The sequence below is a fragment of the Hesperophylax consimilis genome, chromosome 3 (assembly GCF_061612785.1).
Source record: "Hesperophylax consimilis isolate HC1 chromosome 3, BYU_Hcon_1.0, whole genome shotgun sequence".
NCBI classification, from domain to species: Eukaryota; Metazoa; Arthropoda; class Insecta; order Trichoptera; family Limnephilidae; genus Hesperophylax; species Hesperophylax consimilis.
This window is the reverse complement of record NC_142838.1, coordinates 34,198,771-34,222,198: the sequence shown is the minus strand read 5'-3', so window position 1 is coordinate 34,222,198 and position 23,428 is coordinate 34,198,771. Positions and strand designations below refer to the sequence as shown.

The following is a 23,428-nucleotide window of genomic DNA, read 5'->3' as shown; positions in this document are numbered from 1 at the left end:
TATCTAACACAAGAGTCCCAACTACTCCCAACCACCTGGAACCAGTGAGAGAATATGGCATCCCCAATTGAGGTATGTTGTGAGGCTGAAGGTAGTGAGGAGAGGAAGAAGATGGGGAAGAGAAAGATGGGGAAGTACCTGGCTGTTCACATCTGGTCACCGAACATGTCTAAAGCCATTTCAACAAATGTTTCAATTCTGAATGGTTGTCTTACACCAGGGCAATACTGAGAGTATCTTCCACTCTGGAACGTGCCGCAAATATACTATACATTATTTTTAAATGAGTAATTTGTGAAATAACACAAGTTACCTTACTTACTCCTTGACCACGGAGGTCATCAGTGATGAAAATTAAATATATTTTTTTAAGGCGTACAACATGATTAATTTTGCTAAAATTATTAAGCTAGTCTCACATGAGTACTATACTCTCATTATAATATATATGTGGGCTTGGCCCATTTCACTATATTGCTCATCATACATTCGGGATATATATTATAGTGAGACAGGCCAAATATACATATATAATGACAGAAGCCACCCACAAATATTACGAGAGTACAGCGCTCGTGTAGGACTAGCATTATGATGGGACAAGGGAGAACACAGTTCGAACACCATTTAAATTAGGATACCATTTAAACTAACAAACAATTTTTTATTTTAATATTGTGCTTTGATAAATATTACATCCTCCATATTTAATTGTCTCTTTAATGTCAACTCTTTCAAGTATCGTGCAAACCATAATACTTTCAATGGTATTTTATTTTATTATTATGACTATTTTCTTTCACTGGAAAGTTAAAATAATGCGTAGAAGAAGGTTACTCTTAGTTCATTTCAACACAATATTATAATAATCAAAAACAAATTTCATAATGAGTGCTAAACCTACCAGCCAGCAATAAAACAAATTCTTTCGAACATCAGTAGAGAGGCCACGTGTGTAATCAGATTTAAAAAATATATATTTCAGTTATTCTAATAATGATCTTTAGCTTAAAAAAATTGTGTTACAGCTGGACTTCTACAGAAAAATGAAGAACAGAAAAAGCTGAACATTCGGCCAAATAACTGGAATGGAGTAAATGTATGTAGATGATCGCTAAAACCAATAAACACTTGGCAAGTACAGTGAACATAACCTAGGAGGTTACTGAAAAAACAATAGTATGGATTATGAAGATGATTGGGTTCACTGTTGGAATATTTTACCAGAGGCAACTTCTCTTCCCCATTGGGTTCGTTGAAGTCCACCAGCGAGTTGACCTGCCGGATCGCCGCCATAACACAGAAAGAAAACAACATGTCATGACAATAGTTGCGTGTTGCGTTTCACACCAGTCATTATCATTAGTCATCGTGCTATATCCATTTAGAGTACATTCATCCACTCAAAGTTTAGTGTACCAATTACCAATAACATAGACATTAAACAAATGTAATATGAAATCAGTGCTCGAAATTTAAGAATTACCAACCAGAAAGCTAATTAACAGTTATTTGTAAGCCTTTCAAAGGATAATATTAATTGACGTGGTTGACTAAATTCAGAGTGAAATATTTATTTTGATGTCTGGCAATGCATTCCAGTTAGCTCTTCTAGAATCTAAGCACTGTAGTTAGTTACAATAATATGTTAGTTGATTGCAATAAAATTTTGAAAAAGACCCTTCAAACAAAAACCAAACACCAAAGATATTTTTTATAATGTGAAAAAGATTACATTCCAAAGTTGAATTGTAAACATTAAATTATTACAGTAATCATCCTGCAACTTCAAAAGACATGTAGGTGCAAATAATGAAGGTTTTCCCCTGTTAAATTAATAGTGTTTCTTACAGAGGGTTTAAGAGTCCTGAAATTTTTGTTGATCATGCTTAGCTTTGTACCAAAATTAGACACTATTTCATCTGCTCCATTTGCCCAAACCTTCTAATATTCATATCTTTCCTTGCTATCTCCATTTTTATCCATTAATTAATGAATGATACTGACCACCCCCAGACTCTCCTTCTTGTTCAGTCGGAGCTCCCTCAGCATTTGGTTTCGTTGCTCCATCATGAGAGTTCTCTCGTACGTGTAGGCAGATATGTCACTATCAACCTGAAAAGTAAGGCATTTGAATATTGAGAACCGAACTGAAAATTACCTACAGATAGGTATATAACATTGTTTTAATCAAGAAACGAAAGTTAATATGCAGTATGCAGGGGTAAATTTAAGCCTTTTTTTAATATTTAATTTCTAAAGTAGATTTTTGAAAATAGGCGAATAAGGGTCTGTAGATACAGGGTGTTCAGAGACTTACCCGACTTACTTTAGTCAGTGATTTCTGACATAATTTGATGTAAAAATGGTAATGAAATTTTGGTCTCCGGTGATTCCTTTTCTACCAAAAACAGATAACAAAAAAAAAATCTTTCTCTTGTCAGTCCAATATCTTTTGATTTATTTATAATTTTAGTTTTAATCTCGTATACATTTTTATTACAAATGATAACCTCAGGAATCACTGGTTAAAGAAAGTCAGATAAGTCTCTTAACACCCTGTGTTAAAAAAACATGAGACATAAACAATATTTTTTTAGGGTTTTAATACAATTTTTTAAGTGCTCACACTCAGTCAGTATTTGCTAAAATGAACGTTCGTAGAAGAACACAGATCTGTTAATACATGATAATATGTTCGATTCAAATCAGGACAGAACATTTCATGTAGAGGAAATCCTATTCAGGTTAAGTTTTCTTTGATTTTTGTTAAAGTTATTATATACATTGTAGTATTATATTCAGATTAGACATGAAGTGAAAAAATAGGTTCCAATTTTGTACATCCAATTAGTCAAATTTAGTCTGCAATACTCCTAACGCTTCAATGCATACTGACTGGAAAACCACAAAATTCGGTATACGCGCAGTGCGCATCGATTATCACTAGTGGAACACGTTTAAACGAGATATTAGTACACAATGTCGCCTCTAATTTACTGTACAGCTCTGTCTTTAGTTAACAATTCGATTCTTACCATTTCTACAACTTCCACTTCGGCCTCGATACGAAGATGGTAGAGGAACATCTTGAGGTCCTTCTTCATCTGGATAGAGTTGTCCTCCAGCTGTGCTACGGTGAAAATTCTCATCTTGCAGTTCTTCCAGGTGCGGTGCTGCTTCAGCAAGAAGGGCAGCAGCATCAGCAGGCCACCATCGTGGACGATCCACCACACGTCGATATTTCCCACCACCTCAAAACAGACACCTCGATTATTATACATATTTGTACTTTGATAGGTTTCCTACAATTGGAGGTTTTGAATTGTACAAGTTTATTAACTTGTTAGCAAAATGAATTAAAAACCAACTCGCTATTCGCCATAATATTTGTTACAATTTTAACTCTACCGTTTTGCATTTCGTCTGTACGTACATTTGTTTGTAATTTATGTTTTCGTTTCAATATGGTGACCGTTTAGTAAAGATTCTGTTTTCAAATTTGAAATAGTCTGATTTTTTTTTGGACTCTCTTATTAGCATTTTTTTATTATTTAGGTACTACCTGAAGAATGTTTTAAAAAAAGAATTGTCATTGATTGGAAAAATTGCATAATTCTATATTTGAGAAAAAAAGTGTTGCAAAAAATGTATTGTGGTTTACAATTAAGAAACTTAATGCACCAATATAATTTATTAATACTCATTTTAGGTAAAAGTCCTAAGTTTGTAAATAAATAATTGAATACATAAATAATAAATTAAGCATCCTGTATATTTGCCTAGCAAATTCAAGAAGTACATGTAAAATATGGTGAAAAATCCTATAAATGACATAATTTTAAGACTTACCTTTCTATTTGAGCTACTGTTCTAAGGTTTATTGATTCTGGAGTCGGTGAAGTCATTTTTTAGTTCAATAACAGTATATATTCGCAATTAAACGTATTTTTAGTGGAACAATTTCGTTGTTAGAAAACAACTAAAAATCAACATGGCCGCACATTTTAACTAGCCGGCTCCTGATTGGTTGACAGTGAAGATTGAACATTCAAGACCTCAACCTTCTGCGACATGTTGAACAAATATCTATGAACTTTAAAAAATATATTATATTCATAACTTTGAGTCTTTGAATGTTCAATATCCAGGAGATTGAACAAATAAGAACTGAAACATTATTCCGTGAGTGGATATTGGTACTCGAAAAATGCTTAAAATGTCACCAAAAAATATGTTTTTTTTGAGCTTCATTAATGCGCAATAGGCTAATGAACATATTGGCATTCATAACTCAGTTTTGCAAAAAAAGGTCTATTGAACATACAAGAACTAGGACAGCGATCAGAAGTCCGATGGTCCAATAGTGATATAAAAGATAAGATTTTTTTTCTTCATTACAACTAAAAAGATTTTACAAAAAAATCATATGACTGTATCAGAAAAACGAACATAGAATAAGTGGATTATTAGCGCGTCTATTGAACTTTCAGCTATCCAGAAGTTTGCTGTATACAGTGGTCAAATGTTTCAATCTTCAAACCTGCCATGTTTCTCCATTACAGTATTGTTTGAAGGTTTTGATGAGCCATCAAGAGTAAATGACAATCAGCAATGGAATGAAACAATGCAATTCTGTTTTCATGACCATCAGCCATTTGATGGATGTTACATTTGAAGATGACTGAGATAATTTGACGCACAAAGGGAAAGACCTGCCCACTTTATTTTTGCAGAATAATCGACTTTGACATCCTCTCCTTATATATCCTTTGGAGTTGCTTTACTCAAAATTACATGTTTTTTCAAATATCATTGCCTTACTTTCTCCGAGGAGTCGGGGAAGAAGTTGATACCCTTGGGCACGAGCAGCGCCATGCGTGCAGACGTGACGTGGCGTACTGTCTGCAGGAACACGTGCCAGGTCTTGTCGTCCTCCGACTGCCGCCAGCCGTAGGGCCAGCCCAGGATCACGGTGTTCGGCTTCATACCTCCCAGACCAGTTGTTTGGACACTGTAAGCACATAGTTAAACTTTAAAAAAAAAGTAATATTAAATAGTTTTGGACCTAAAATTGATCCCTGCGGTACCCCGACTAATTGATAAATAGCCCAATATGAAATTTATTTTGTAAGCTGAAAACAATTTTGATCTTATAAATTCCAAAAATAAAAATACCGTTCCAGCATAGATATCCAAATTGATAGACCATCCCATCAGTCAAAGGAAAACAAACCAAGTGGCGAAGAACAGGGAGGGAGCGTGAACGTCTCCCTTTCTGTAATTTGTCAATAAATGAATCTTACAGTGTGCAGGAAATATAGTCTCTAGCACATTCGCATAGTAATATCACCATTTAGTCGGTAAAAATGAAATCCGCTTAAGAATTACTGTTTATTTCAATGTGCGTTCTTCGGTAGTCAACGTACGATTGATGTCGTAGTTTATTCAAAGCATTCCCGAACCCTCCTGGTGCCAAAAATCTCCCTCGCCCAAATATTACCCAGATTTTACGTTAGGGTATTTTATTCTCTACAATTTCTCTTACGAATAGATTTTCTGCTTATTAAAAAATTATTTAATTATTACAATTATTTGAGACATTAATGGATATTTAGACAATCCTGATCTGATGAATACGATTAATTATCGTCTACCCAATATATTCAACACAAGACTCCATGCTACATTTCATGTAGTTGCTTCTCGCACTAATTGCATTGTGCGGCGAGTGAAACTTGTTCTATTTATGGATTTAATTATAGTAAGAATACTAATGGGATTCAGGATTTCCAAAAACTGGAGAAACATATCTGGAAAATGCTTACTATATATTTGATATACTTCTTTAATTATTCTGATATACACGAAAGTGAAAATTAGAAGACGATGTCTTGGTAATAATAACACCTAGGACAAGCTTGAGAGTTATTTACGTCTGTCGAGTTGAAGATTGAAGATTTCCTGAAAACCCAATCCGATTGAAAATATTTCTGAGTGAACTAAAATACCGCCCCTGAGAGCATAGATATTTTAAAATAATTTTGAAAGGCATTATTTTGATTAATTTGATCCACTAATACAGTGTTGGGGGTTTCGTCTGGTAAAGGGGCCAAGGTTTCTTGCTTTATAATTGATTATTGCAAAGATAACTCACAGATGGCTGAGTCCATCGGTAACGTTTCGGGCCACTAGAACGTCGGAGAAGCCCTTCACCCTCTCCTGGTCCATGGTCTTGCGTAGATGTTGCTTGGCCGCTAGAGCCTCTCCAGCGGAGCGGGTGTAGTCGCCTCCAATCACAGATACGCAGATTGTCAGCCCCTTGCCTGCCATCAAAAGAACACATTATGATGTTGCACTCCACTCAAATTATACGTTTTTAAAAGCATGCTTTCACAGTAAGACATCCTTTAAAATTTTAAAAACTTGTAAATACTGCCCAATACGATGGCATCTCGGCGATTTTTGAAAACTGATTTAATAGTTGTAAAAATTTCCTATCCATCGACACCCTTATTTAAGGAAACAAAATTATTAGACTTAAGACAGATTTATATACTTGCACTCATAATGTATTATACGAACAATTCCAAGCTTCATAGTCTTGTAAATCAGAGTTACAAAACAAGACTAAGAACAAAGGATGATAGTACCAAAAATGAACACATCGTTTGGACAACGTTTCCATATATTCCTGGCTCCTAAGGTGTATAATGGGTTCAAGCAGCAATGCAGTAAGGTTAAAACAGGCCCTCTTCAAAAGCAAATTACCGTATGGCTCATAGAAAGTGGCAGAACGAAATCGGAAAGCTTCCTGAAAGAAATTATTGTCTGACTAAAGAAAGACCATTAAGTGAATTCATTTCGACTTTATCCATATTGTTGTATATATATTTATTATTTAGGTTTTTGTACTACCATTTGTATAACGATATATGTACAACATTGTATTTTTGTTTTTATATTTTTTTTAATACGTTTTTATATTTTCTCATTTATATTACCACCATAATACGGACATTTGCCTAGTTTGGGGTATGAATAAAAAATAAATAAATAAAATATATGCGTATAGCAATATTCTTTTTTTCTTTACATTGATATAGTGAATAGGCTAGGCTAGGGTTCTATTAAGATGAAAACAATACTCAAACAGTTATACCTCAGTATCTGTAAATAGAAGGTTTTTGAACAAAGCAGATAGGGGATTAATCAGCGAACCGTCGAGGGTATCAAGGAAAAGGCCAGTGCAAGGGGAGGGGTAGCCTATGACCAAAGACCCTTCAAGCATAACTGTTACTCCAAACCAACCTTAGTTTAGTTTGCCTCCAGGGGATTAGTGATAATATGGCGAATATGGGTAAAATATTCCGTTATATACCTAGTCTAAATCAGTGTTTGCCAAACTTTTTTACTTCACGGCACACTGGTTAATGGGATTTGTTCCGCGACACACCGAACAAAAATGCTTCAATTTACACATAGTTCATATTTTTGAAAGTATTTTATGAGTAAAAATAACATAACATTAACACATATCTCGAATTTCACTTAAATCCTGTTGGAAAACCTACAAACCTATGTTTACATTGGCAAATAATATAATCAAACCATACTACTGACCTGCCTTCAGCTGCGATGCAAAAGCGAAAAGCTTGCGATACTTGGGAGCGAGGTCAGGAGTCGGCTTGGCGAGGATCAGAATCTGTGGTCTCCAGTTCTTGGTGTGCGGAGGACCCTCTTCCAGTCTCAGCAAGGAGTAGCGAGCAGCTGACAGGGCCAGACCTCGGATGCCATCTCCCCACTCTTTCTCAGCGCTAAAATTAATAAAAAACATTAAAATAAAATAATATTTTTTACATCAACATACGCGAGAGCTATTGTAACGAAGTAGAAACTCACCCTCTGTATTCAATATATTTGTAAATAAGGCCAGCCATTCCCATGGCGATGAGGGCGTAGAACCAGGAGGTCATAAACATGATTGCGATGCACAGCGCCAAGCCAGCCAGGGAAAGAGACCTGCACATGGAAAATCATATAAATTTTTCATAAAAACCGTTTTCAATCTAAAAGTTATTTTGTGAGCAAGGATTTTTTGTATTACTCACCAATGGTAGTACTTGAATCGAGGTCTCCAGTTTGGAGTACGCAGTAAGGTCTGCAGGGCGCAAGCCAGATTTACGAATCCGTAGCACATGAGGAAGAACATAGATAAAAGCGGGGCCAGGATATCGACGTTTCCCAGCAGGATTCCGCATTGACAGATGGCCATAGTGAGTAGGAGAGCCCTTGTCGGCTCACCCCGGGATGAGGACTTCGCAAAGGGCGCCAGGAAGGGTATAATGCCGTCTCTAGCAATTGCTTGTAGTAGACGAGGGGCCCCCGTAAGAGACTGCAGTCCTGCACCTAGCGTACTCAGGAAGCTGCCGATCAGGATCACCCACTCGTTGGGCCATGCGATGTTGGCCACCACTAGTCTCCCGCCGATAGATTGCCCGAACCTGCGCAAAAAAACAAATACGTGAAAATTTACCTGTAAATTTAAATTCCTCAAATAAAACAACATATTATGATTTATTTATATTTCATATTTATTCACGCCTTTAAGACTTTTATATTTTTTAAAGTACGAATATACGTAATATGTCATAGGTAAGTTGTTCAGGATTACAATAATAAGTTAAAAACCTGAGTGCGTACAATATAAGCAGGTACAATACAAGTTATCACAGGGTCTGTTGTACAAAGGAGTTCAATAAATGTATATAATAATGGGACAAAATAAGTACTTGTTACTATGAAAGTACTTACTTTGTTGATATTTATAATAATAAACACGAACAGTTTGTTGTAAAGCATGTTTGCATTTAGCTAACCTTTATTACGCCCGATTGGGTGTTTTACAGAATATAGAAAAATAAATATAAACATAAAATGTGCACATAGGGAAAAATATAGATCTGTTACAAATATTCTAGTAGAATGAATATTAGTTTGGACATTGAATGGTAGTGGTGGCGGTAAACATCGATGGAACTATACTTACCAGGTCTGTGTAGTCTCTGAAATGGGGAATTTTCAAAATAATGATTAGCTGACTTTGAAACATTATACAGAGCATTTAGTCGTATCTCAAGCGTGGGTACACGCATTATGTAACAACGACAGGATAATTATTATAAACCGTTTTAACAACGATACCTTTTAAATGACTATATTTTATACTTTAATTTGACCGGTCAGTGGTTGAGTGGGCATAGCGCTTGGGTCTCACCCGAGCGTCGCGTGTTCGATTCCTCGGCTGGCTAAGTCCTCCATCACAACACAAGCAACATTTTCGGCTTTCTGTAATGGTAGTAGGAGATTTTCAAACATTGTTGGGTTATTCGTGACCCAGGAATGTTTGTCTTTCTTTTAAAAAAAAAAATATATCTAGTATAATGAATAAATTTCTGTCAAGAATGGCAATAGTATATTAAATTTCCCTTGAAAATGCGTCACGATCATGTGCTTTCATACTGGTGTTTCAATTACTTACTTGTCTCTCAGTAGCAAGTTATCAACGGTACCGGCAAACAACAACACGCAAGACAAGTATACGGTGGAGGTGGTCAGGATGGCGCAGATGGTTCCTACAGGGATGGACTTCTGGGCATCTGCTAAGTCTCCAGATCGGTTGGAGCCAGCCATGATACCTGAGAACGAAATAATACATATAAGAGTCGACAAGATTCTCATATAAGATCCTGAAACACTTCAAAGTAATTAAATACATACCAGTGACAGAAGGGAAGAAGATTCCAATGAGAATGGTGAAGGTGGTTGTTAGATCTACGGACACTTGATTGTACAAGGGTCGGTCCATCCTTTCCGTATCCTGAGGATCCTTTCCGTAGGAGATCAGCTGCCCAAGTTCGCTGAAGGAATCTGCCAGGTTCTCAAAGAAAACTCCGCTTGCCAATCCCTATAACAAAAAATGGTCGTTACGATAATTAAAAAGTTATCATGCGATTAGTTAGAATGAACCATATTGGTGTTATTTTAGCGTCACGCAATAAAAATCTCACAGTCGTAATAAAAAAGTGGGTGTGTCAAGCCTACGCAAGACAGAAGTGAAACTTCTAGTATTCCTCTCTCTCTATTTTCATTTCATCATCTCTATTTTCTCTCTTAGGTTAGTTTGAAAATTAGAGGTTAAATAATTCAACGACGAAGCATGGATTTGCTTTTTCTAATATTTTCTTATAGATGAATGACGTTCGATTAATGTGTAGTTCCAAAAATTTTCAATTTATTCACAAGTATACAATATTACATAAATAACAATATTACAATTAAAAATTACAAAGAAATTACAATGACAATTTACCAATCATGTGCCATTTTCATTGTCAATTTCATGAATATCATTTCCTAATGTCGTGATAATTGGGTTATGGTAACTAAAGTGCGAGATATATACATGAGCACTTAAATCCTTAATGAATCGTGCAAAAACTGCATCGATTGTTGTCCCGTGTCGGGAGAGAACGTTCGTGAGCGGCTCCCCCACCTCAACAAGCGCATATGGTGAGAGAGGGACAGTGAACGGTGAGCGGTGGTGGGGGTACCCGCATTTTCGTGTCGATTCTGACTCGGTTTTACTCCGTCCCCGAACATTACGCGCCTAAAGAAGTTTCACTTCAAAAACCGTGTTTTTATTCTAATAGAGCTTCGTTTATACACTAAGATGGATGAATATAGATTTAATGATTGCGATAAAATCGGGGTTCGCTAGTTCTAGGGAGGGACGATAATAAAAAAGAAATAAAATTTTCTTCGGCGTAACTTTACGTACGAGGATTATAGGGGACTTGCCTTGATTCCCTGAACGATGCTGATGTTGTTGGACAAATAATAGGGGTCACAGGTCTTGTTGGGACAGAAAAGGTTATGCAGCTCCCCTCCGATGGCCTTCGAGCAGTTGGCGATGTTGATGTCTTTCAGCAGCCGTTTGCCAAGGACGCACATACTGTGGACAAGGCAAACTCAATCAATTTTAGTTCAACACCATACAAAAATCATGATATAATTCAACATCATAAATATTTAAATCCTTACTGGAGATTGTCGTTTCCATTCATGTTGTAGAAGATGCCCGTGTAGACGGCCAGGATGGACATGATGACGCAGGCGAGTGCTACGGTGGCAAACTTGTTGACAAACTTGACGCCCAGGAAGACGATGGTGCCCATGACTAGCAGCAGACCGGTGCCATAAACGCGGAAGTTGTTGTACATGGCGTCCGCGTCCTTCGTGAAGTCACCGAATATGGACAACGATGGGGCCATGTAGGTCTGCAGAACACAAAGAAGATGAGAAATAATCACCCAAGGATAAAAAACAGCATATTATGTGATACAAGCGATAAGATACATTAAATTATACATTGTTAATTGATATTACGAAGGTCCTAAAATATCAGGAATTTCGCCTGGGATGAGAACGGTTCTTAATCTTAACTAATGAATAATAATATGAGTAATTATAATAAAAGAAAATAAAGTGGGTTGAGAGATATGGAGAAATTTTGAAGTCAATAATTATATTTAAATACTGAGGACAATATTAGTGATTTTTTCAAACGAAAATCTGAAACAGAAAAATCAGAAAAGGAAACGGTCACATCTGGGACTCGAACCCAGGACCCTTGTCTTTCCGGGACAATGCTCTACCAACTGCGCTAATGGGACCCTATCCTATTCGGTCACTTTTAACTGTATCATACTTCGAATAAGAACTACCAACGTTGTCTTCATTTTTTCACCGCACATTTTTATTGGCAACTATCTTTATGTATGATCGCAAGATTCAACCCGAACTAAATGCAATCCTAGACAGCGTCTTATAGATAAACCTATCTTATTGTTTTTTTTTATTTTTAATGTGCGACATCTATTGACTTTTTCTGCAAGTCTAGAAAATGAATTATTATTTTTCGGAATAACTTATTGAGTAAAACATCAAATTATAATATTTAAATACTGAAGACAATATTAGTGATTTTTTCAAACGAAAATCTGAAACAGAAAAATCAGAAAAGGAAACGGTCACATCTGGGACTCGAACCCAGGACCCTTGTCTTTCCGGGACAATGCTCAACCAACTGCGCTAATGGGACCCTATCCTATTCGGTCACTTTTAACTGTATCATACTTCGAATAAGAACTACCAACGTTGTCTTCATTTTTTCACCGCACATTTTTATTGGCAACTATCTTTATGTATGATCGCAAGATTCAACCCGAACTAAATGCAATCCTAGACAGCGTCTTATAGATAAACCTATCTTATTGTTTTTTTTATTTTTAATGTGCAGAAAAAGTCAATAGATGTCGCACATTAAAAATAAAAAAAACAATAAGATAGGTTTATCTATAAGACGCTGTCTAGGATTGCATTTAGTTCGGGTTGAATCTTGCGATCATACATAAAGATAGTTGCCAATAAAAATGTGCGGTGAAAAAATGAAGACAACGTTGGTAGTTCTTATTCGAAGTATGATACAGTTAAAAGTGACTGAATAGGATAGGGTCCCATTAGCGCAGTTGGTAGAGCATTGTCCCGGAAAGACAAGGGTCCTGGGTTCGAGTCCCAGATGTGACCGTTTCCTTTTCTGATTTTTCTGTTTCAGATTTTCGTTTGAAAAAATCACTAATATTGTCTTCAGTATTTAAATATTATAATTTGATGTTATACTCAATAAGTTATTCCGAAAAATAATAATTCATTTTCTAGACTTGCAGAAAAAGTCAATAGATGTCGCACATTAAAAATAAAAAAAACAATAAGATAGGTTTATCTATAAGACGCTGTCTAGGATTGCATTTAGTTCGGGTTGAATCTTGCGATCATACATAAAGATAGTTGCCAATAAAAATGTGCGGTGAAAAAATGAAGACAACGTTGGTAGTTCTTATTCGAAGTATGATACAGTTAAAAGTGACCGAATAGGATAGGGTCCCATTAGCGCAGTTGGTAGAGCATTGTCCCGGAAAGACAAGGGTCCTGGGTTCGAGTCCCAGATGTGACCGTTTCCTTTTCTGATTTTTCTGTTTCAGATTTTCGTTTGAAAAAATCACTAATATTGTCTTCAGTATTTAAATATTATAATTTGATGTTTTACTCAATAAGTTATTCCGAAAAATAATAATTCATTTTCTAGACTTGCAGAAAAAGTCAATAGATGTCGCACATTAAAAAAAAAAAACAATAAGATAGGTTTATCTATAAGACGCTGTCTAGGATTGCATTTAGTTCGGGTTGAATCTTGCGATCATACATAAAGATAGTTGCCAATAAAAATGTGCGGTGAAAAAATGAAGACAACGTTGGTAGTTCTTATTCGAAGTATGATACAGTTAAAAGTGACCGAATAGGATAGGGTCCCATTAGCGCAGTTGGTAGAGCATTGTCCCGGAAAGACAAGGGTCCTGGGTTCGAGTCCCAGATGTGACCGTTTCCTTTTCTGATTTTTCTGTTTCAGATTTTCGTTTGAAAAAATCACTAATATTGTCTTCAGTATTTAAATATTATAATTTGATGTTTTACTCAATAAGTTATTCCGAAAAATAATAACAATAATTATATGTTGGCGAATTATTGTAATTGACCGTTAGTAAAAGTTTAACTAAAAATTAAGTGTAAGTAGTTTAAAAATAATATAGCGCGCATGTTAGCAAGCAATCATGAAAAATCTGAAAGTGTAGTAATTTTTAGTAGTGGGTATATGTTGTGTTAGTGATGTTGGCTTAGGCATGAAGAAACGTAATGTAACATTTAAACCAGAGGTTCTCAAAGTGGTCTATATGGACCCCCAGGGGTCGATATCGGCTTACTGGGGGTCCAATCAGCGAGAAAAAAATTTGGGGTCCACGAGATTCAAATTGGGGTACATACGAGCGGCCCCCCATTTACATCAAGTCATAAACATTCTAGAGTTCCGTAAATGACACAATACACCTAACACAAATAAAACAGTTTACGTAATACTATTAATAGACTGAGAAATTACTTATTTGATATTTGTACTTTTATATTTTGTGTAATTATTTTATTGAGGTATATAAATAGAGTCTACGTTCCATTTCTTGTCAGAATTAATGTATTGAAGCAAAACATTGCTCATTGAAAGCCGCGAATTTTCATAGTGCCCCAACTTGTTTTTGAAAAACGTCCAGGGCGAAGTGTGGTGTGTGAAGTACATTTAAATGTACTTTAAACAGACTTTAAAACCAAGTTTGAAGAAATTTTGACTATGGAAATGGAACGTTGTATAATCGGATATCATATGACAAGAAGAACTGATCTGAATAAGCACTAACAAAGAACTAAGGGACAGTTCTAGCTACATAAAGAAATTCCCGTGTCCGCAAAATGTAAAGATAGAGGAACTATACCGCCACCCAGTAGTTGGGCAGGCAAGGAAAGGGAATCTTCTTACGAAAAAAAGAAATGATTATCACATGCCTTAATAGTTTTAGGAAAATTCAATATTTGGCAGGAAGGGGGGATATTTGGCAAGTGGTCTACGGGGCTAAAAAATTTGGGAACCTCTGATTTAAACCAATGACGGCTAGCAATTTGGGACTATATACCTTATAATTTAACAGATTATGTAGATAGCGTCTTTTTTGTAACTTTATCGTATTAGTTGTAGCTTTGTTGCATTTTTGCGTAAATGTTTCAAACTTTTAATAGGAAAGAACAGTATAGTTACCAATACGATCTCTACTGCTCCTACGATGTACATGGCGGCGGCCAGAGTGGTGCCCGTGTAGAACAACATGCCCACAGCTCCGCCAAACTCCGGCCCCAGCGAGCGCGAGATCATGAAGTAGCTCCCGCCCGCCGGCACCACTCCGTTAGTGGCGATGGCGGACATGGAGATGGCCGTCAGCATGGTCGAGCAGCAGCAAGTTAGCACGATGAGGAAACCAAACACGGCGCCCGCGGTGCCCACCACCCAGGTGAGACGGATAAAGAGGATGACGCCGAAGATGTTCTGGATGCAGGGCAGGAATACCCCGATGAGCGTGCCCATGCGCGAGGCGGGCGGGGCGGACGGTTTGTCCGGGTCCCCCGCGGCTGGGATGGTGTTGGAGTAGTTGGCCAGCGAGCTGAGCAGCGTGGAGATGCGCGGCCGGTCCTCCATCTCCTCCTATACACACACACCAGGGAATTAAAGATACAGATCAGTTCACGCTACGATCCCCAAAATGAGCTGGCCATGCGGATATACATGTATGTTTCAATATGAATCTTTGTATTATGTATCATCACTTGTTTTGTCTACCTTTTTAAAGATTTATTTGTTTGTTTATTTTTATATTTATTTGTAACACGGAGAAAGCTTACTGATGTAAAATATTGCCAATTTATTTAAAATTTCTTTAATTATTCGTAATCTTAACTTATGAATTGATAAGTTTCATGTTAAAATTTTAGTAAAAAAGTAATGTTTAAAGCAACTTCAGAACATGTGTTCATAAAAATCATTACATTTTCGCATTTCGTCATTATATACTAACAAGGCAAACGCAGGTGCACGAACACATAACATACTTTCCGAATATATATATATTCGGAAAGTACTAACATTTGTCCTGTTTTTAACAGGATTTTATAAATCAGCAATTTTCATTTATCTCCAAGAATAAAAAAATTGTTTAAATAATTCAATTATAAAGTTAATTCAAGTTAAGTCCAAAAGTTTAGTTGCTTAGAGATACGAGTTTTACTGTTTTAAAACTAATTTTAGGTAAGGGGGAGAGGAATAGGAATATAGGATAAGGATAGGAGATGCTCCCGATACATTCCGCACTTACGTGATCAATTATTATCGATCGTACGCGTAACTTTTTAAATGTCGACATTGTGAAATTATAAAAAAATATACGGGGAGTTGGGGATTTTTTTCAATGTTGGTTCTACATGTGGGCTAATGAAAGAAATTATTTTATTGTGCTGGTCTTGAAGGTATGTGAATTTTTATTAAACTGGTAAGCTTTGGCGAGTGTAGGCCATTATTTAGAATTTTAAATAACAAGATTTGATCAAAAATTAAATGTAGGGAATTAAAGGGGTTGAATTTGTGAAATTTAATGGTTTCGTTGTAATTTTAAAATTGGAAGTTTCGTTTATAATTTAACAGTTTAATTTGTTTTTAATTCTCTCGATTATTTCAATGTGGGCTAGGTAGAAAAGAGTCTAAATAGGGGCAGATCATGGGCGTAAAGGGGAAACAGAGCATTTATGTTGCTGAAAAGTTTTAATGTACGAATTATAAATCCAAGCATTTTGTTGGATTTGTTGATTAATTCATTAGTGGTTGGAGAAAGTTTAATTCAATTTAATTAAGAATATAATCTGCATTGATTTATTCCTGTACCCAAATAAAAATATACTAAATAAGTATACACACACAAAATATTATAATGTATCCTTATAATCGTTCTGTTTTCTATTACCTTTATTTAATGAACGAATCTATACGATACTGTTGTTAATGCCAGATTTATTTGTATTTAAGTACTTGAGGTATATTTTGGAGTTATATCACTGATATTACAATGCACTTAGGTCAATCAATACCTACAAAAGTTAAAGGAAAGCAATAAAAGTTAATTATCTAGGAAGTCTTTTTAGGTTAACGTTACTGTTTTTCACGAAAATGATATCAATAACCCAATAAAATAGTCATTACAAGACCATAAGACTTGTTGTAATGGGTTTTCCAATCTACTCAATATCCTTTGTTGTTTATAGCAACCTCTAAATCCCATGTCACATAATCATTAATGCGAGTATAAAGTTGGCTAATAATATCTGTAATACTTCCTAATCGTTATTGGATATTTGTAGGTTACTGCTTTTTCTTTATGGGTTTCATCGAGTAAAAGCAAGAGAGATTTTACATTTAGCTTCCACGTTTCTGACTAGAGTTACGAGTGTAATAATAACGTTTAGATTATTAGGCCAGAAAAAACTAATATATTTTTACAATAAAGGATCTAAATACGTTTCAATACTTGGAAGCAGTACCCGAATAAGTTATACAGCGATATACTAGAAAGCTTATTGTATGCCTGCAAACTTCGAACGTGAAATGTTACGAAAACAACCCCACAACTCTGACATGGTTGATTGATCTGTTATTATTTATTTTTGGAAATAAACACACATCTACTGTAAGTTCATACACGACTTAAACCCAGTAGTAGACATTCAGGAAAAGGAGTATGTATACAAACAAAATAAAGTGAAAATAATTTGGTCGAGATTTTTATTTAAATTTTACTTGTTATAAATGCTTTTACCTTGTTTTACAAGTGACTTCACACTTATATTCTATTTTTGATGTTAGTTTTTTTAATGGTATGAAGGTAAATTACTCCTTAATTCCCCAAAACAATACCAAATTAATTAAAAAACTGAGCAGTTTTATTAGCCCTCGTACATTTTGGTAGCAACATGGCAAAAGGGGCCATCTGCATCAATTTTAGAACGAAATTGGTGCAGTTAACTTTTTTCATATTACTACCGATTTAATCTTCTACCAAAAAAAATGAGTAGGTAATATTTCACCACTCTCTTTTAGCTTATCCACAGGATAACATATATTTCAAGTACTTGTTTAATATCCGATACAAGAATCTATGTATAGTGGCTGACGGCTGTGGTTCCATGATAACTCAAAACAATGACAATTCAACACACTTTTAAAAGTCATTAAAAGCAAAACTAACCTATAAACATTACCTATGTAATCTTTTACAACAAGATTTCAAAAAATCACTCTTCATGACTCTATATCACTTTTTAAAGTTGCGTTGAATTGTCATTTTGACCAGTTATCCGGTCACCAGTGGCTGAATATCGGAAAAGTTATCTATCTTTTGCGAGTATGCATTTATTAATAATCGTTATTCTATGGATAGGCTATCGAGAGGGTGGTGAAATACCCCTAAGTAATTACAATTATATCTGATTGATGATGATGCTAATGTAATGTATTTACTATATGTATAAATTTGTATAAATAAAAATAATTTTGCACAGCCCTCATGTGGAACCATTGATTAGGTCAAAAATATGTAAATCGGGGAGTAATTATTGACTGCCGAAATTAAATGAAATGGAATTGAATGAATGAAAAACGAAATTGAAATGGAATGTACACATTACAAAATGTTTGTAAACGTCTACGGGCTATTGTGGGTAGGATTTATAAAATTAAATATTTCGTGCCTATAAGTACTTTGAAATTAATCTACTTATCTCTGGCTGAATCCGCTATCCGATATGGAATAACTTCTTGGGACATTCTTGTAAAAATAATACAAGTTACATCCAAACATTACAAAACTCTATTGTTTCTCTATCTTCACAAACAGACTGAGCCACAGCAACGCGTGGCGGGAGACAGCTGGTTAAATTGATATACAAGACTCTGAATGTTTTTCCTGTTAGACAAATATTATTGTATTAGATTGTAAGTAAACATATGTACATTGTATGCTACTACTGCTACTTATATATTTATACTATTTCTATCAATTTAACCCATTGATTAATTGTTAATTTATCATCATCATTATTATGCACGGTGAAGAAAAAGTAATGCAATAGTGTGAATGTGCCATAATTTTTGCAAATGACGACAAATGTCATTGTACTTTGAGATTTATGCTGCCGACAGCTACAGAATTAGTTGACAACAAGCAATGGAGCGATACACACGTAAAGAACGCGGAATTATTGTTAATGTTTATTTGAACAATTTCCGGTTGTTGTTTTAACGCAGGTGGGGCAAAAGTAATGTAATAATGTGAATTGGATGCCATTTTATTAGACATTTAAGAAATTGGGCTCTTGGAAAAGAATGGAAATTTGTATTTACTACTGGTAGTAACTCCTCGAAACAGGCATACCAAAATCCATTGAAATATTATTTATCAAGATAAATAAAGAAAAAAAAACTTCATCCAATTAATTCATTATAATGATCAGGCATACTCGATGCGATGAGTTGGTTACATAACGAGTCGTATAAATTAATGATAAGTGTAAATAATTGAATGATTGATGGAAATATGAAGTTAAGTTATTAAAGATTATACTTACTGAATACAGGTAAAGGTTGGTTTCGTAGCCCGACATCTTGTCCTTGTCGCTTCCCAGGCCATCTTCTGCTCCGTCTGTGAAAAGGAAATGTATAAAATGAGCAACATATTACAAAAGTAGTAGAACGTTAACTGGTCATATTTTACTCAACCAATTCCCCACTTTGATCAGAACCACAATCATTACAATATGACAATGATTATTAACATTAATTATGTTTGCAGTGCCGATGCAGTGCTGGCGCAATCAGAGTAGTCCGTTCCGGGCGCCGACTTGCCAAGAAGCCAAGGCGCTGATAATAACATAACACCTTACACAGCACCAGGCACCTTTTGGTTCAGGTCCGGCCCCGAATGTTTGGATAACTAACGCTGTGGTTTGTGATATGTCACCATATATTATACTATTAGAGTCGTTATAATATAATATGTGTTATGAAATCTTATTGTTTTTTTAACGCAGAAGAAATAAAGGCACAGTAATGTGGCGTGGGCGTGAAGTTAGCGTGAAGTAAGGTCAATTTTATCTCACTTACCAATTATCAAAAAATTTTCAAAAATCAGAATTATTTCTTGAACAGATAATTGGCCTGTTTGTGGCCAGGAAGTCGAACGGTCTTATGTAAATTGGAGACATCTGTTTTCTTTAAAATCGGTACAGAGTAGATTACACTTCTAAGCATTTTTGTTCAGTGTTTTAAACAAAGTTTTACGATATACAAACTGAATTGCAGTTCACTCAAGTTAAAAATTTCCTCGTTCTTAAAATATAACCACTTTTCTATGTAAAATGCTAAATTTTTTTAAAGATTTTACTCAATTTATGCACATCATCCGGGAATACATTAGGCAAATTATCGACAATATCGAGAATATTGAGCATAGTATGATGTATTATGTAAATTCGTTACAATTTAGCATAATTCGTAAAAATTATTATTCAAACTACGGGTACTCAGGATACTATCGAGTTGTACAAATACTAAAGCTTTCTTTCTATTCAAGTTTAGTAATGTTTTTTAGAATTTAATATATTCTTGAAAGCAGCGAAACACTCTTTCATATTTGAGCATTACAAATCGACATACAATTTAAATATAAAAAAATGATTGCTTACAAAGATAAAGTTTTTAAAGTCGTTTGCAGATCGTTTTCATCGTGTAAAATTACTACTTTACACGAAATATATTTAATTAGAGGAAATTATTATAAAAGTGACTTCTATTTTGACAGATATTTTTCAATTGCTAAATGTTGTTCATTAGTGTTTATTGTAATTTTATCAATTAAAACTGAAAGCGCGGTATCCCTTCTTTCTAACACTGTTTAAATCATATATATCAACATAATAAAAAAAACGATATAGCATACATTTTACGAGACCGTATCAGGCTGGGAGATATATCCTCAAAAATTCTTTACGGGTTGTTTATTATTTGTGAAAGGTGCATCTTTATTCCGAATATTATCTTTGTAATGTTGCATGACAGAAGTATAATGTACGAGTATTTAGTTTTTTTGAGTTTAAAATATTTTGGTTGTATGTGTTTTTTTTATAAGTTCCACCCCATCCTACGATGATTGTATTGTTTTTCTTGAAAAATGTTCCTAATGAACAATTATTTGATTTATTATTTTTGAAGACTTATTTAATTTAAGGAAAATGGTTTTTTAACTGAACTAAGAGAAAAATGTTAAATAAGTATGAACTATACGTTGGTATGTGAATACCTATTTCACACTGGCCTAACAAAATACAAAAGTGATTTTTTTCTTCTTTCCAATCAGATTTTGTATAATGAAGTCAAATTTGCAAAAACTAATCTAATCTGTAAAATTATGTATTTTTCCTCATCATAGAATGTGTTTAATGAATTAAATCATTTACGTAGTTTAGGAAAGACGTTTTTTTTATTTATTTAGAGAAACGAGTTAAATAATTATTTTTAAACGTCTTAAAAAGGAAAATCTTCTGTAAAATATTTCACAAAAACACTAGCACAGATAATGTTCTCAGGCGCCGCTTGACAACCGGTGTTACAAATGGCCTCTGAAAACTGAAACACGCTGAAACTACCGATTTATCGTTTTAACGGTCTGAACTAAGCAAAAAATATTTCTGTTTGTGAAACTGTTCATTTGCGATAGAATTCTATTGAAACGTAAAAAAAAACTTTCTGACTTTGCTCTATATATTTTGGTTCTATTTTAATTTCACTTTTTCTATAGCTAAATGTAATCAAGTTTTGGAGAAACATTCATTAAACATAAACTACTTATAGTCGTTATAAAAACTATCCAGGATACTAGATTTTCCCTTTAAACTTAAAAAAACATAGTTTTCGTTTGTAGCTTCACTATAACCATATTTTGATAGTTTTTGTATGAAAGGGGAAAGGGTTGAAACTAATTACATTTTGAAAGATCAATATTAATTATTGTCAAATTCATCTCTTCTCAAATAGCCTTAAATTCGTTTCAGCTTTTAATCCCTCGAGCGTTTTAGGGTCATATATGTCCAGTCGTCCATATTTCATAAAAGTGTTTTTATCTTTTTTTCTAACATCCGGAAATGCATCATTTTTTGACATTAGAAAGAAAAATAATATTTTTTTTATAGTTTATCTCAAATATTTATATTGGACTCCATTAATAAAATCATAAAAATAGACAAAATGAATAATTCGTATTTCGCACCGCTATCTTAACAACCGGTTTAACTTTAAAGATTATTTCATATTATATGAACGAGATACAGTTTTCTTACAAATTCCTTAAACAAAACAAATGTGTAATTGATAATGGTAAAATGTGTGCTTAAGTACGTCTGTGCGATTCCGTGTTGCCAGCTCCACTACTCTAAGAGCTGGTTTTGCAGTAAAATTTAAAATGGCGTTTTCTGCGTTTAGCTTTGGTGTAGCCGTCGTCTCTATTAATATTAATATTTTAACACATTTTACCACTATCAATTACACATCTACCTTGATGATGGAAACTGTAACGTTATCGGAAACGTTGGCTAAAGAAGGAGTTAAATAACAAATAACAAAAATACTTTTGGCCGTGAAAATCTTAAATCATATGAATAGAAATGTGGTTATTTTTCGAGTTTGATATTAAAAATTTATTATTTTAAAATAGTAATGTTTATCTTAGAGGAATACATCGGAAAGATAATTTTATCTAGTTTCTAAAACAGTATATTTTTTTTACTAAAAAAAATATAAATAAGATGTATATAGGGCATTTGAAATACACAGAATACATTGCAAACTGAACAAATGTCATGAAAGTACTGATGAAAGCCCATTTGAATAACATTAACATATAAATTCGAACTCATTTATCCTTCCTTTGCATAAATGACATAAAATAACCAAGAACGGTGAATGAAAAAAGGAAAATATGTTTACTAAGTGCGAGAAAATATTTGTGCGCTTGCTGCCGTACGTGTTTTTCCAGGAGCAATGCCACCTTGTTTTCAGACTGCTAACATTATTTAAAGCATTCCCTACAATGTAGCCAGCCCCGTAATGTAATAACTTCCTGAGTATGGCAGTATGGAGCTATCGCAACAATCCCGCGGGGAATGCGCTTTTCAGGAAGCTGGAAATAACAAGTCACCTTCCAGGTTTATTTGGATGTTTTCACATCAGCTTTTGCAGCAAGAAAATCTAGGAAAAGGTCTGAAGTTTTTTAAAAATATTGTTTTTTTTATTACCAAAATAATGCTTTTTTAAAAACTAATGTTATAATGTTTATTTTAGATACATACATCGGAAAGATAATTTTATCTAGTTTCTAAAACAGTATTTGTTTTTACTAAAAAATTAAAAAATAAGATGTATATAGGGCATTTGAAATATACAGAATACATTGCAAACTGAACAAATGTCATGAAAGTACTGATGGAAGCTCATCAGTAATTCAACGGGAATCCTTCCTAGTTGGACAGTCAAAATCATAAAATGTAATCAATATTATAGTACAAAAAAAAAATGATTCTAACAATTTGTGGTGGAGTTTCATTGATATTTTAAAACAATTTAAAATTTTTCCACCTTCTTTTATTTCTGACTGTTACCGATTTAAGTCCATCACGGAAATCTTCAGACTGATGTAATTTTTCCTATAGGCTCCGTAGTTAGCGTATGCAAATACGAAGGCTAGAGGGAGCGGGTTAAAAAAATACGATTTCAATTAAAAGGCGTAGGCGAATCTCTCACGACAATGTCTAAAGTTGCATTTAAAAAAAATAATGT

General features: G+C 34.4%; 1 protein-coding gene across 5 annotated transcripts in view; it reads right to left on the bottom strand.

The window, feature by feature from the left end:
- kcc (solute carrier family 12 member kcc) overlaps positions 1-23,428 on the bottom strand; it is a 61,894-nt gene that overhangs the window by 7,349 nt on the left and 31,117 nt on the right. For 4 of the 5 annotated variants that reach the window (XM_089650527.1, XM_089650542.1, XM_089650534.1 and 1 more), the window contains exons 3-16: positions 19,168-19,241; positions 14,762-15,202; positions 11,104-11,339; positions 10,861-11,014; positions 9,781-9,967; positions 9,542-9,698; positions 8,112-8,504; positions 7,903-8,022; positions 7,624-7,817; positions 6,158-6,326; positions 4,825-5,014; positions 3,039-3,254; positions 2,008-2,115; positions 1,225-1,278 (exon numbers count right to left, since the gene is read on the bottom strand). In XM_089650527.1, the coding sequence (XP_089506653.1) occupies positions 1,225-1,278; positions 2,008-2,115; positions 3,039-3,254; positions 4,825-5,014; positions 6,158-6,326; positions 7,624-7,817; positions 7,903-8,022; positions 8,112-8,504; positions 9,542-9,698; positions 9,781-9,967; positions 10,861-11,014; positions 11,104-11,339; positions 14,762-15,202; positions 19,168-19,241 (2,693 nt within the window). The remainder of the gene's footprint in view (positions 1-1,224; positions 1,279-2,007; positions 2,116-3,038; positions 3,255-4,824; positions 5,015-6,157; positions 6,327-7,623; positions 7,818-7,902; positions 8,023-8,111; positions 8,505-9,541; positions 9,699-9,780; positions 9,968-10,860; positions 11,015-11,103; positions 11,340-14,761; positions 15,203-19,167; positions 19,242-23,428) is intronic. The other variant, XM_089650538.1, reaches the window with a different exon arrangement.